The sequence below is a fragment of the Genypterus blacodes genome, unplaced genomic scaffold, assembly GCF_046128005.1.
Source record: "Genypterus blacodes isolate CSIRO-AG114 ecotype Tasmania unplaced genomic scaffold, CSIRO-AGI_Gbla_v1 ptg000105l_1, whole genome shotgun sequence".
Classification (NCBI taxonomy): Eukaryota; Metazoa; Chordata; class Actinopteri; order Ophidiiformes; family Ophidiidae; genus Genypterus; species Genypterus blacodes.
Genome location: NW_027466909.1, coordinates 3,274,241 through 3,287,500, shown reverse-complemented (window position 1 = coordinate 3,287,500; position 13,260 = coordinate 3,274,241). Strand labels below are relative to the sequence as shown.

Sequence of the window (13,260 nt, the reverse complement as noted above, 5' to 3'; positions counted from 1 at the left end):
ACTGAACACGCGGTTTGTACGGTTGTTGACGAGAACATGCTAGTTTGATTTTGCCAGGACGGTGCGCCTCACTGTTCCCAGGTCTAATCTCTGTGGAAACCGAGCTGCCCATCAGGAATGCCTGACGGCTAATCCGCGGGCCTTTCTGGCCAGAAGGGCATCAGAGTATCGTACCAAACTGACTTTCAAACAAACACACACTCACACACACACTTACACACACACACACACAGCTTACTGGAAGTGTAGTCTTGCTCTTGCCAGAACTGTATGAGATTACCTTAAATATTTGGGGAGGCGAGCACATTGTTAGCCTAACAACAAATGGCCAGAACCCTGAGTATGTGCAGACTTTAAAACAAGCTTTCCAAAGCGTAAGCCTGCTGTATCTCATACAGCCACGGTTTCCCAATTTCCCTTTCTCTTCTTTTCTTTTTTTTCCACTCATTGAATGGAAGTTCCATCCTTCGTGTGTGTTTTCACGCGGCGCCGTACGAGCTACAGCATTTCAAATTCCTCTCTGTGTAGGTGGCATCGACTGACATCCCTTTGACTTCATTAGGGAACAGGGACCCGGCAACAAAGCTAGCTCAGGGAGAAAGGGGGGGATTAAAGAGAAAAGAACAGGGAGTGAGAGTGAACAAAACAACAACAGAGGAAAAACAAAGCGCTCTTAACCTAATTTCCTCTGATTTGGGGCTGCTTCCATGCAAAATAACAAAACAGAGCAAAAACAGATCTTTGGAGATGCTGGAAATGAACCACCTACGGGAGCGGTGCAGAGTTTCAGAGCGCGCCGTGCAAAATAAAAGCCTCCACATTAGTGCGGTAAAGAGCAAAGAACGCAGAAACAACCTCTTTCACCGCGTTGGACTGTGGCTGTGGAGTTCATCACAGGCTAAGATAAGCTTGACGCATGAATAATTCACATTTTTTCTGAAACCTTGATGTAGACCCACACACCAGAAATGGAGAAGAAACCCACTTTCAGTTTTCTGGAGATGTTCCCTTTCATTAATGAGCATCGCCCCTCTTAAAAAACAGCTTGTGTTGGTTTAGGGAAATCTTGCCTTTGGGTATGAGATAAATCTAATATGCTCTTGAGGGTGAAAGCTATGCTACAAAATGGATTAGACAATGTACAGCACTGCCATCTTCCCGACTATGATAATTGCCGATTAGCATAATCCATCGCTTTTCAAAAACTCCAAGGGCAAACGCTAAAGCACAAAGCAACGGCCACCACTGTTGCTGTTGTTCTACAGGGTGTAGACAGTGCGATCTGTGTGCTTTACACTCGGGCGTGTCTCGACCCTATATGTGCTCTGAAGCTTGTGGCAAGTATGCACATGAATGCTGAGCCTCATGTCTTAACAAAGTGCTGCATTGTTTGGTTTAACACAGAATGTAAAGGGCGAGGTGTGTTGATTCTACTGCATGAAATCATCCAGCGCCGCGTGCTGCATGTGCACTCTGCCGGCTGCGTCCCTAAGAGTGCGGGCGTGCTTCATTAGTCCTCCCTTTTCCAGCTCAGGGGAAGCTAAATTTATTAAGGGGGCCGGATGTTGCACAACACCTGCTGCTGTGCTTCCCTCTGTGCAATAAAGAGAAGGGGTGTAGCATGCTAGCTCTTGCTAGCGGTAAGCGCTGCTCGTTGGACTGAGGCTGATGAGCTGGGGCTAATTCAGAGGGTGATTATGTAGTTTGCTGGACCACTAAACCTCTTTAAGCCCGTAATTACCGCCTATTTGAGCGAAGGGAGGCACTCCAAAGCAATCGGTACTTGCACCAAGCGGCGCACTGAACAGCAGCCACAGCTGGAGGTGGGCCGCCTCAGGGCTGCCTAGGATGGAGGGGGGAGTGTAAATGAGGAGTAGGAGGGATCCACAAAGCCTCGTTCCAGTCAGGTAGCAAAGAAATCTGAGAGAAAACAGTGGGACGCCCCTTAGAGCACCAGCACGTTAGCTCTAAGCTATAGCGCTCGGAGCTAGCGGTGATACCAAGCTTGAAACAAATGTTATGTTAAAACTTTCTAACAGCTTACAACCTTCTAACCACATTAACACTTTGAACTAAATTGAGCTTGTAAGCGGGGGGGGGGGGGGGGGGGGGGGGGGGGGGGGGGGGGGGGTGGCGGGGCGGTGTAGCATTGTGGCGAGGAGCTAAGTCTTTTTATAGACTAAGAGTCCATGACACACATGAGGGAATCAGATACTCAGATTGCATCGCGACCAAGGGGGAATCCATTTCATTTCACCTGACTTTCAAGGAAATTTGACTTTACGTAATGCCACTGAAATCTGATCTCTCTGAGGAAGCAATTTGGGGACCACAGAACATTCTAATAACCCTGGCGATATTATTATGTTATTATCATAATTACCCTTTTGCCCCCAACGTTTTAATTAGAAACTCACCGTTGGCCCCTGGGGGGTGAAAAGAACCTGAGTTGGGGGGGAAGCTGGAACTAGGTAAAGGTATTTCACAATTGCTCCCTTATGCTCTTTGGAGCGGCGAGCATGAGAGGGAAGGAGTCAGCCGATGCCATTGAAAGATGACGCTCTCCCTCTCTCTCTTTCTCTCTCTCTACCTCTCCCCGCACCTCTGCCTGTCTCACCCATCTCCTCCCCCTGCACCCCCTCTCCTACATTCAACATTTTCCTAAACTATATCATGCCGTCTCCTTTCCTCCCCCGGTTCCTCTTCCATCCCTTTCTTCTTTTGCTTTCCCCCCACTTCTCACATTGTCGCCCCCCCTCCTCTCTCTCTCCTCCTTCTCCTCCTCCTCGCTCTCTCGGCGCAGCAGTGGAGGGCCCTCTCCATCAGTGCGCCGCTTTTTACAAATCAATGACTTAATCTGTCGTAACAAACAAGTGAGCAGCACCCTCAGCCCTTTTCACTCACCCCTTCCCTCCCCCTCCCCACCTCCAGACAGGAGGGAGGGGAAAAGTGAGAAGAGCTCGGAAATACACGTTATGATTAATAAACGTATGGAATAGAGGGGGAGTGTGATGAAAGGTTCAAGAAAGACACGGGAGGAAGACAAACGCAATGAAATAAGTGAAAGTGTAAAAAGAAAGCGTGTATGGTTGTGTGTGTGTGTGTGTGTCTTCCAACCATGTCTCCTCTCCCTCCCCTCAGCTCTGTCCGACTCCTCTACCATGAGTTATTGCCTGTCTGCATTCACCACCTGGTTCACTAGCTATGATTTCTCTCACTCCACTGGACACACACTGGCACACAAATATACACACTCTGCACACACTCACACACACACTGATGTCCACATGCATACACCTGCGTATGTGTGTCACAGTCTCACAGACTCAAACATGCCCACATATCTGCCTTTTACCCTCCACAGGGGCACACTGGCTCAGCTGGCACAGTGTAAACACACCAGCAGCTATGGCCGCACCTTCCACAGCACCTGCCTAAGCTACAGAGAGCTTCAATGATAACATGACAACATAGGTTTATAAAGAGTTCTGGCTATATATATATATTACAGTGTATCTCATATATAAATCATACGTCTCTCAAGTGCCTTTGAAACAGCGAGGGTGCACCGGCTGCTATGATATCATGGTTCAAGGCCATGAAAACATAAGGCAACACAGCTGTAAGTTAAAGGAAAATGGAGTGCGAGGGAGTCACGGAAGAAATGAAGAAAGGGAGTGTTGGAGACAGAGGGAGAGAAAAGTGGGAGAGGCAAAAGGCATGCATAAAAGATAGGAATGGTTTTTCCAAAAGAAGTGTTTTGTCAGGGAAGGACGGCATTAAAGGGGAGAGAGAGGGAGGGAGAGAGCGGGCGAGTGAGGGAGCAAGCGAGTGAGCGGGAGCTAGAGGAGCTCATGCATGGGCGAGAATACAAGTGGGAGGAACTGAATTGATAAATTAGTTCAGCCGACGTGCAAACTGATTACCACAATGGCGATGCCACAGAATCCATTGAGCACACACAGGGAAGGAGACACAAAGGCACACACACACACACACACACACACACACACACACACACACACACACACACACAAAAGAGACGTGAAACTGACACATACAAATAACAGCACACACAGCATATGCAATCACATGGATGCACACACGCACAGAGTGGGCGTGCACACACACACACACACACAGACACGTCACCCATACACACACACACACAGCAAATGTATCTAGGGCAGCCTGCTGCACTTGCTGTAAGTAAAAGGTATTGAGCTGCTGACTCCAGCCAGAAAAGATCCCACAATCCTCTGGATCACCAAACACAGCCTAATGGATAATGGCTAACAGCTAGTGCTAATGTGATTTCACACTTAGCAGAGTTAATATATCACTGGCTGAACAATATTTTGCTACACACACAGTGTGGCTATGTTCAACACACAGTGAGAGGTGTTGCTATGACATTTAACCTTTTAACGTTCTGACCAGAAGGAGGTAATGCTGACCACAAGAACTTGATGTGAGGTGCTAATCGGTTAGCATTGCTAGGCAGCGTGTAGAAGCATTCAATCAAGCTAACCACAGACTCTTCCGCCCATCAACTTGCCACCCGCTCTCCAGTAAATACCAGAGTGATAGTGGGGAAACCAACCCACCTAGACAGAGATGTCACTATAAGCCTTATGCTAAACCCAGTGTGTGAGTGTGTGTGTGTGTGTGTGTGTGTGTCTAAGAGCTGCGTGTGAGCATTGTCTTCGGATTTGCAGATCATCGTAAAATGATTAGTGGGTACCAAACCAAGCATGATTTCACTCATCCAAGTTAGTGGGCCTTGTCCACTCTGCAATCAGTCACAAAGCCTGGGTATGCACGCACACAACCAGACACACACACACAGTCATCACATGCGCACGATAATGAAAAATAGCAGGAGTGTGAATCACGGCTTGAGCATGAAGCCATCAATCACTCTAACATGCACCGACGAAACCACACACGGAACTTTTTCATAGTTTCCCAGCTATGAAATTATAAGAGGATGTAGGAGAGGAGATGAGGAGAGGAAAGGAGAAGGGGAAAGGGCAGAAAAAGATGGATGAGAGAGAGAAGAGGAGGAGGAAGATGATGAAGAAGAAGACAGAAAGAGACAAATTATTCACTGAACCAACATTTACCTTCATCACCTTAATGTAACTTCACACATCGTATTAGAGTTAGAAACTGTGTCAATGTGAACTTGTCTATGTGTGTGTGTGAGAGTGTGTGTGTGTGTGTTTGTGTGTCCTGGAGAGCCATGTTAGATCTTTTCCAACTGGGTGATCTCCTCCAGTGCTACTGACCGACCTTGAGGGTCTGTAAAGTTCTCACATTCTCAAGGAAACGGAGCCAGATCAACACGCGCGCACACACACACACAGACAGAGCCATACCATGACCGCTTTTGGACTCAAACTGTGGTAGCGATTTTTGGAAAAGGTCAAAGGTGACAGGAATTAAAAGTTAACTGCCCTTGAGGGCCTTTAAAGAGAGGAGTAAAACGATACGAGAAGCTGAGAGGAGAGGGTGGGAGAGAAAGCTGAATAAAAGGAAAGATATTGCCTGGTGTGGGTATGTGGATGTGTGTGCTAACTCTAAATGGACCTGATGTGGCAAAACACACAAGTTACAAAAACAAGATTCTGCCAATTTGAGTTTTCAAATGTGTAGGTAATTCATTACAGTTTCTCCCACAGAATCATATTCCTGGCAGGTTGGGAATGTCGCTGAAACCCTCACTGGACACAAACTCTCCACTGAACCCAAAACTTAAGAAATGTATTTAAGTGTTCTGAACCTCTGGGATACTCGGCTGCTTTAATGAAGACAGACATCACAAAAAGCTTAAAGGCTGACAGCTTTTTATAGAAGAATCCAACACTCGTACCTTTCTTTTAAACGCTAATGTGGGCCTGGTGTTTGCAAAGGCTATGCCCCCTTTTCTCTGCTGTGTGTCTGTCATTCTATCCATCTACTGTATCCCTCCATCTGCCTATTCATCTATGCATCCATCCATCATTCCGTCCATCAATCATGAAACAGATGGCCTTTCAGAAGTCGATGTCAGGACTGATGGCTTCCCTCTGCCCCGGCGATACCATTACAACACCCCCACCACCAGTCCTCAGCACACACACACATACACACACACCTCTTACCCCCTACATGTCCACCAGATGGACCAGTCTCGCTATCTCCCACTCCCACTATCTACCCTCTTGGAAAACACGGGTCATCAGCCTTTAATACACACAGACTAAGAAAACATGCATACTCTCACACACACACACTAATGCCTCGTGCAAATTGTGGTGTGTGTGTGTGTGTGTGTGTGTGTGTGTGTGTGTGTGTGTGTGTGTGTGTGTGTGTGAGAGTGTGTGTGTGTGAGTGTGTGTGTGTTGGGGTCAGTCCACAAAGAGAAGGCCCCAAAGAGAGCTGTCTGCCTTTGGTCCCTGGGGCCTGTCAAGAGGGATAATTGATGATGTTTTCATTACAAGGTGTGGGGTAATGTGGGGGTTGGGGCACAGTGTGTGTGTGTGTGTGTGTGTGTGTGTGTGTGTGTGTGTGTGTGTGTTGGGGGGGGGGGTAGGCAGGTTGACTCAGCTGCCTTTTCTTTGACACTAACTGCTCTTGCAATTGGTATGGACAAGTCATAGCTTTCAAATGCAACCACCATCTCTTCCCCCCCTCCCTCCCCACCACACTCACACACAGACGCAGACACACACACACCCATACACCCCATAAACACAAACACACAAACACTCATACAAAGCCAACCACACAGCCAACAGCCAATTCTGTTCCTCCAGCTAGAAATGACTGCACTGAATACGCCTTAAGAAAAGATCTAACTTTTTTTCTCACGCTCTCCTCTTCCTCTCCGTCCCTGCCGCGACGTCATGGCAGGCCGCCGGCGAGATCTGCTGGTCTCAGATCCTAATGCGGCCGGGCGCCTGAGATCCTGACTGCTGCTTAGATCCAATTTAGAGACATCGTGTCTGCGAGAGGCTGATATCAAGACGGCCATTATGAATGAAAACATGGAATCAGCTGATTGCATCCCAGTTATTCTTTTCCATGAGCAATTTAATTTGTGAAGCCGGGAAGTAAGACAAACAAGTGGCCTTACCGCCTCGCCATGTCCTCTCTCAGACACACACAGGAGGGTTACAGTCATATCTACTCACGATAAGAGGCACATTATTGTATGAGCAAATCATTTGTTTGAGACCTGATTGAGCAATAAGACGACTGCCTGCCAGAGTTCAGTCCGCCGCGGTGATCCAGGTTTTGCCTTTGGGTGAACGTGGTGCTGACATGTTGGGGCTCCGGCAATAAACAGGCAGTGACTAATGGCATCTGAAGCAACAACTACCTCTGACCTCAGAGGGCCCCTCCCCCCTCCCCCGCATCCCCTTATGTTGTTTACATATCTTCATTTGTGTTCTCTTTGCTGGAAAGTTCACAAACTGATAAGACTGTAGTCTCCACTGAATATTCCTAAAGCTACATGCTTACGTATCTCCGTATCAGGATGTCCCCTTTATCACAAACTGATATCGCAGAATAGTGCTTTACTTTACATGAAACGCTGTTTAAACACGCCTGGTAAGTCCATTAGGAAGTGTTTTGTTTCACGTTAACGTATGATGTTTTTCTATTCTGTTCAATCCCCCTACACACCCCACAAAAAAATGTAACCATTACAATACGGAGGAAAGCATTTGGCGAGTGAGTGGCACGAACACTCCACGCCAATCCATCCATTCATCCATCACCTCGCTCTCACCCCACATACCCTACGCTACGTCTAGATTCCTCCACCACCCAGGGCCTCCTCTGCCAGTTCAGCAATGAATTATATCGCTTTTCACACCTGTTTCTGCTCAACCACCCCACACCACCGCCTCCCCCACCTCACTCCCTCTGCCGCCGCTGTGTAAGAAGGGAGAAAAAACAGATCCAAAGCTAGGGGAGTAGGGAGGGGGGACGGTTCTACCCCAGTTTGGCTACATCTGCAAACGCGAATGGCTAAATTAGACTCTAATTGTATTAACGAGGGATTATGCCTTCCAGTTGGATTTTTTTTTTTTACACTCCTTTCTATGCATTTTATACGTTTTAATGGGAGAAGAGGAGGGGCGGAAAAAGCAGCTCAGTGAGGGCTTGCGGGTTCGCTTCTTTTATGAGCTGCGATCGCGGCTGCCCCTCGTTATACTGGCTGTGTACAAATACGAGGGGAGGAGAGCCAAAACGAGAGTGTTAGTGATAATGTGTGTGTGAGAGGGAGCGTCTGTCTGTGTGTGTGTGCGTGTTGTGGTTGGGGGTGAATTCCATCTAATTACTCCATCACATAATTTCACAAATTGCCTTTTCATAGGGGAGTGCAGAGCAGAGAGCGGGGCGCGCTGGGAATTTGAGGCCTGAGCTTTCATTTACTACTCATTTCTTGTTAAATTAAACAAGAAAATACCATTTGTGAAGAGAGGAGGTTGAAAGGGGGGGGGGAATTGGATCTGGTTGCTTAATAGGGATGGAGGTAACATCAAGCAGCACCATCACCTTACATGTGCTGAAATATCAAAACAAAACGGCCTGTGACGACACTTACACACATAAATGGTTGTTTAAAGGTTGTAATCAGTTTAGAATTGATCCTACCTGATCCTATTGATTTTCTTATTTCCAAACATGAATTCTTTAATGGATACGAGTCTATATCTTGTGTCCCAGCAGCAATAAAGGTGAAAATGTATCCCGCCCTCCCTATATTTTGGTTCCCCACCACAAGTTTACAGCTGTATGTCAGTGCTGGCAGTAAACGCTAATGTTTTGTACTCACTCCAAGTCAGCTCGGCCAAATTCTTCCGATGAACTCGTCCCACAAGCGCTGTCAACAACACATGAGCTCACTGGGCGTGTTGGGAGAGAACTCGGCGAGCTGCGACTGTCGTCATCGGCCCAAAAAGTAACGCCGCTGCTCTATCTGTCAACTCTGGTCGCTACACAATGGAAGCTCTGTCACAAAGGCCTGCTCAGCAACTGCTCCATCATTCCTACCTGATCCTCTGTTTTATACTCTACATCATTCTAAGTACACAAGAATATTCCCCAAATTAAATGGGACTTTGGCTTAGACTCTTACTATGTAAAACCCTACATTCTAAATAAAAACATTGCACTCTTTCCTTAATTCCTTTGGTGGGGGTGTAAAGTAAAAGCCAGAGTATATGAATGATGTGAATCCCAGTCTCCCACCCTGCTGGTGCACTAACTTGCCACCCACCTTCCCTTTCCGTTTCACTACAATGAGAACCCTCCTGAGGCTTCACATGCGCACAAATACCAGAAAAACAAAGGTGGGAATCCAAACTTCTATTCTATTCTATTCTATTCAGTCAAGGGCCATGGCTCTTTGACGTGAAATGATGACTCTGTCTCTCTCTCTTTCTTTCTTTCTCTCCCTCACTCTTCCGCACATGCTCTCTCTCTCTGGGTGTGTGTGTGTGCCTAATTGGCATTGTGTCTATCTCTAAGCAGCCAGACACTCATCATGCAGCCCTCTGTGAAACAAAGGCAGGCCAGCTGATGATGCTCCTTCTCTCCATGCTGACTGTATGTTTGCACCAGCACATTTACATCAGCAGTGCTGAGGGGTGAGCGTGGCATCTTTAAAGCTTCTTCGTGTGAATGTGTGTGAGCGCTCGTTCTCGTTCTCGGAGATGGTTGCTGGATCCTCCTTATACCCCTCCTCACCTACTCCTCCTCTCCTCTCCCCCTCTCTCCCTTGACACTCACTTATATCCTTCCCACTCTTTGAGATCTAACGGTGCAGAAGCCTCCCATAAGCCCTGCTCGTGGTGTAATATGACACAGTAGGTGTGTTAGTGTGGGTTTGTTGTGCATACGTGTGTGTTCACTAAAGTGACAGACCGGGTGTGTGTATGTTTCAAAGACCTTTCCACTGTGTCCCTAATGTTATTGGGGAGTGTAAGATGAGGTCAGGGAGAAGGAGAGGGGAGTAAATGTGTGTGTGTGTGTCTATTTCTCTGCCCCACTACAGGGTACACACACAAAGAAAGAGGCAGATTCAGCATTAATATTATAAGAAACTCAGGCTCATACTGCAAAATGCAGACAATCGACCTCTAAAAGCTCTAAACCCAAAGTTTGAGTCGCAGCAGAACAAAGGAGAAGATCAACATTCTTCACCCAAACACTTGTGCCTCAAAAGGTGCACCAGTAATCCTTTAATGGAGCCACTGGTTCCAGTCATTTCTTCTATAATGGCTGGGAGTGTTGGCTTTGTCACTCTCATTTAACAGCTCCGTAACTTTAAGCAGCACGACACAGCAGCAGCACACGAACGCCTCACTGAACTGAACAGGGAACGTAGAATCTTTCTTCTTTGCTTTGATAAAATATTAAAAGCAGCTGTAATGTGACACAAACCAGAGCAGAGCAGCTGATTATGGTTTAAACGAATGAAAACCCCTTTCCATTTAATGAGCAGGGATTCTTTTGACTCCATTTTTAGCAGTCACATTGCCCTCTCCCCATTGTCACGGTAAGCGTTTCCCACACTTGGACTAAACTGCTGGTAGCACGTGCTAACACCATTGGTATTCGCAGCCACCAGTGAGTAAAAATAAAGCCAAACCACAGGCCTTTGCAGAATTCCAGGCATCTGTTAAATAATGACAGATTTGTTCTTAATAAGGCTCATCTATGTATCTGCAGCAGTTATGGCCAGGGGCGTCTCTCCTTGGCTTCAACCTTATTCAGTTTCAGCAGATGAGGAGCGAGAGCAGAGGCTGCTGAGATCGCCAGCAGATTACACAGGCCTACGTCTTTGAAGTGTTCGCCGTACAAACTGGGATATGATATGAAAAAGCGGGGGGTTCTCCTGCTGCTGCTGCTGCTGCGTGCTTGCATGTGTGTGTGTGAGAGTGTCTGTCAATGAGTCTCCCAGTGTCTGAGGGTATGTGTATAGGGTTTCCTTTGTGTGTGAGTGCATTTTCTGTTCAGCAAGATCGGAGAAGCGGTAGAAAGAATGAAAGTGTGGCAGAGTGTTTGTACACGTGTGTGTGTGTGTGTGTATGCGAAAAAAAGCCAGTTGCTGAGAGGTACGGTTCAGCATTCACACGTGATGTGAAAGTGAGCGAGAGAACAAACGCCTTTTCATTCAACTCACTGTTAGATGCTGGAAGAGCCACGCTCTCATGATGTTGGTGGCCACCTTGGGAAAGATTCCTCTCTTCTTGTTGCGCTTCTTCTCTTTATCCGGGTCGTCGTCGTCCCCTGTGCTCGGCGAGGCCACGCTGTTGTCCAGGCCATCACCTATCACGTGACAAGGAAGAGGAAGAGAGGGAGGAAGAGATCAGACACACGCGGTTTGTTTACTTCCAGCACCTGTGCGTTCAGAGGGAATAAATGCGATTTCTGAAGGAATTCTGGAGAGCTTTGTAGGCATAGACGGAGGGGTAAAGAGACACAACAATGGCAGGAAGAGATTGGCTTGAAAACAGCACCTCAGAAATGAATTCATTTTTAATACATTTTATAAATAACCCTGCCTTTCACTTTTCTCCCCCCTCACAAAACACAGCTCGCATCTTTTCCCAGAGACAGACGGGGAGGACGGGGAGCACAAAGGACGTGTAAGGTTGCATTTCCCCACTCTCCCATCCAAGCCCGCGCAGAATTGAAAATGACAGAGAGATTTAGTCTTTATTATCCTGAGGGGAAAATAGTTATTGAAGCGTCGCCCCGGCGCATTCTGCCATTTTACCTGAGGTGGAAAGAGAAACACGGCAGTACAAAAGGGGAGGTTGAGAGGAGGGGGGGAGGCAGGAAATAAAAGGAAAATGGGAGCAAGAAAGGGAAGTCGGCGGCACAAACAGCGCTAACAAAGCTAGCTGCTTTTCATAACAATGGCGTCACGGCTGCTTACAGCAACCTGTAGGGCTTCGATAAGGCTCTATTAAGGCCAGTTAACCTCACCTGAGGGGAACACAGAGACGGCTTAGAGTACCTGAGCACTGAGGGGAAGCGCGAAAGCGAAACGCTCCGTGGGTCTTTTCTTTGCATTCAAACATAACAACATCAACCTATACACACACATACACACATACACACATACACACACACACACACACACAGCAAATATTCCAAACTACCCAATTACTGTATGCGTTCTATACAGCTCTGGCAGGGAGAAAGAGACTCTTCCCATCTGTGGCCGTGAGAAGCTTAATTGTTATTATCATTATTCAAAAAGGCTCGACGAAAGCGATCGTCATAAAAGAAACATGAGTTGAGGTAAACAAGTGGCACCTTCGCCGCTGGATATTTCAATGGCGGGATAACTCACTTTTGTCCCACGTCGCCCGTCTCTCGCCTGGCAACGGAAAAAGGCGGAAAGACGGGGAAGAAATGCCGGAGCGGTGCACAGAATTGGATCCAGTTATTTATTGATTACACACAAAGCACTTCTAAAGCTCTGAGGTCTGCTCGCTGTGGTGAGAGGAGATAACTGCATTCAGGCGGGCCCGACTGCGCTGCACTGACTGGCGGAGGGCGACACCCGGCACCTATCTAAACCCTGAGCCCCCCGATTTATTGATAATTAATGGGGATGTTGGTGCTAATCCGGTTGGAGATGACTTTTTTCCAGCCTGCCACATCAATGGAATAATCAAGAGCCTAAAACCCAGGCCTTTGCTCCCCATTACCTCAGGCAAAAGAATTCCTGAAAGCATGCCTGGAGGGCACCTGAATTATATACACCATTAGGAGAGAGACGGGCTCTCAATGATCCATACGGAACAACACTCATGGCTTAGCTCTAGTACTCTCTCTCTTTCTCTCTCTCTTTCTCTCTCTCTCTTTGGCAGAAGGAGATACATATGCACACATATTGAAGGCTTTTTAATGAACCTTGCGTTTGTGGTGGAAGCGATGCTACTCAGTTTGTGGGGGATGGATACAATAAGGGTTTGCTTCCCTACTTCTCGAGTTGGTGCGATACTGATGCAAACAGACTGCAGATTGCTATTGCACAAACGCAGTGTATGTAAACATGTTGGCAGGGTCGGTCCGGGTGCTTGCAGTGATTGTCCCTGGCACCAAAAAGACCTAAGTGTCAGGGTGAAGTGTCTTTGAGCAAAGCACTCAGCCTCCCTGAACAGTTTATCCACCGTACGTCACCGGATAATGCCTGAAACATGCACACACACACTCAGTCGCACAACCCGTCCACCTACTTCC

The 13,260-nt window shown here is 47.3% G+C and overlaps 1 protein-coding gene across 7 annotated transcripts in view; it reads right to left on the bottom strand.

The window, feature by feature from the left end:
• The window catches only part of LOC143008606 (homeobox protein Meis1), a 65,216-nt gene that overhangs the window by 3,773 nt on the left and 48,183 nt on the right, over window positions 1–13,260 (bottom strand). For all 7 annotated transcript variants that reach the window (XM_076160447.1, XM_076160446.1, XM_076160449.1 and 4 more), the window contains one exon: window positions 11,186–11,331. In XM_076160447.1, coding sequence (XP_076016562.1) covers window positions 11,186–11,331 — 146 coding nt within the window. The remainder of the gene's footprint in view (window positions 1–11,185; window positions 11,332–13,260) is intronic.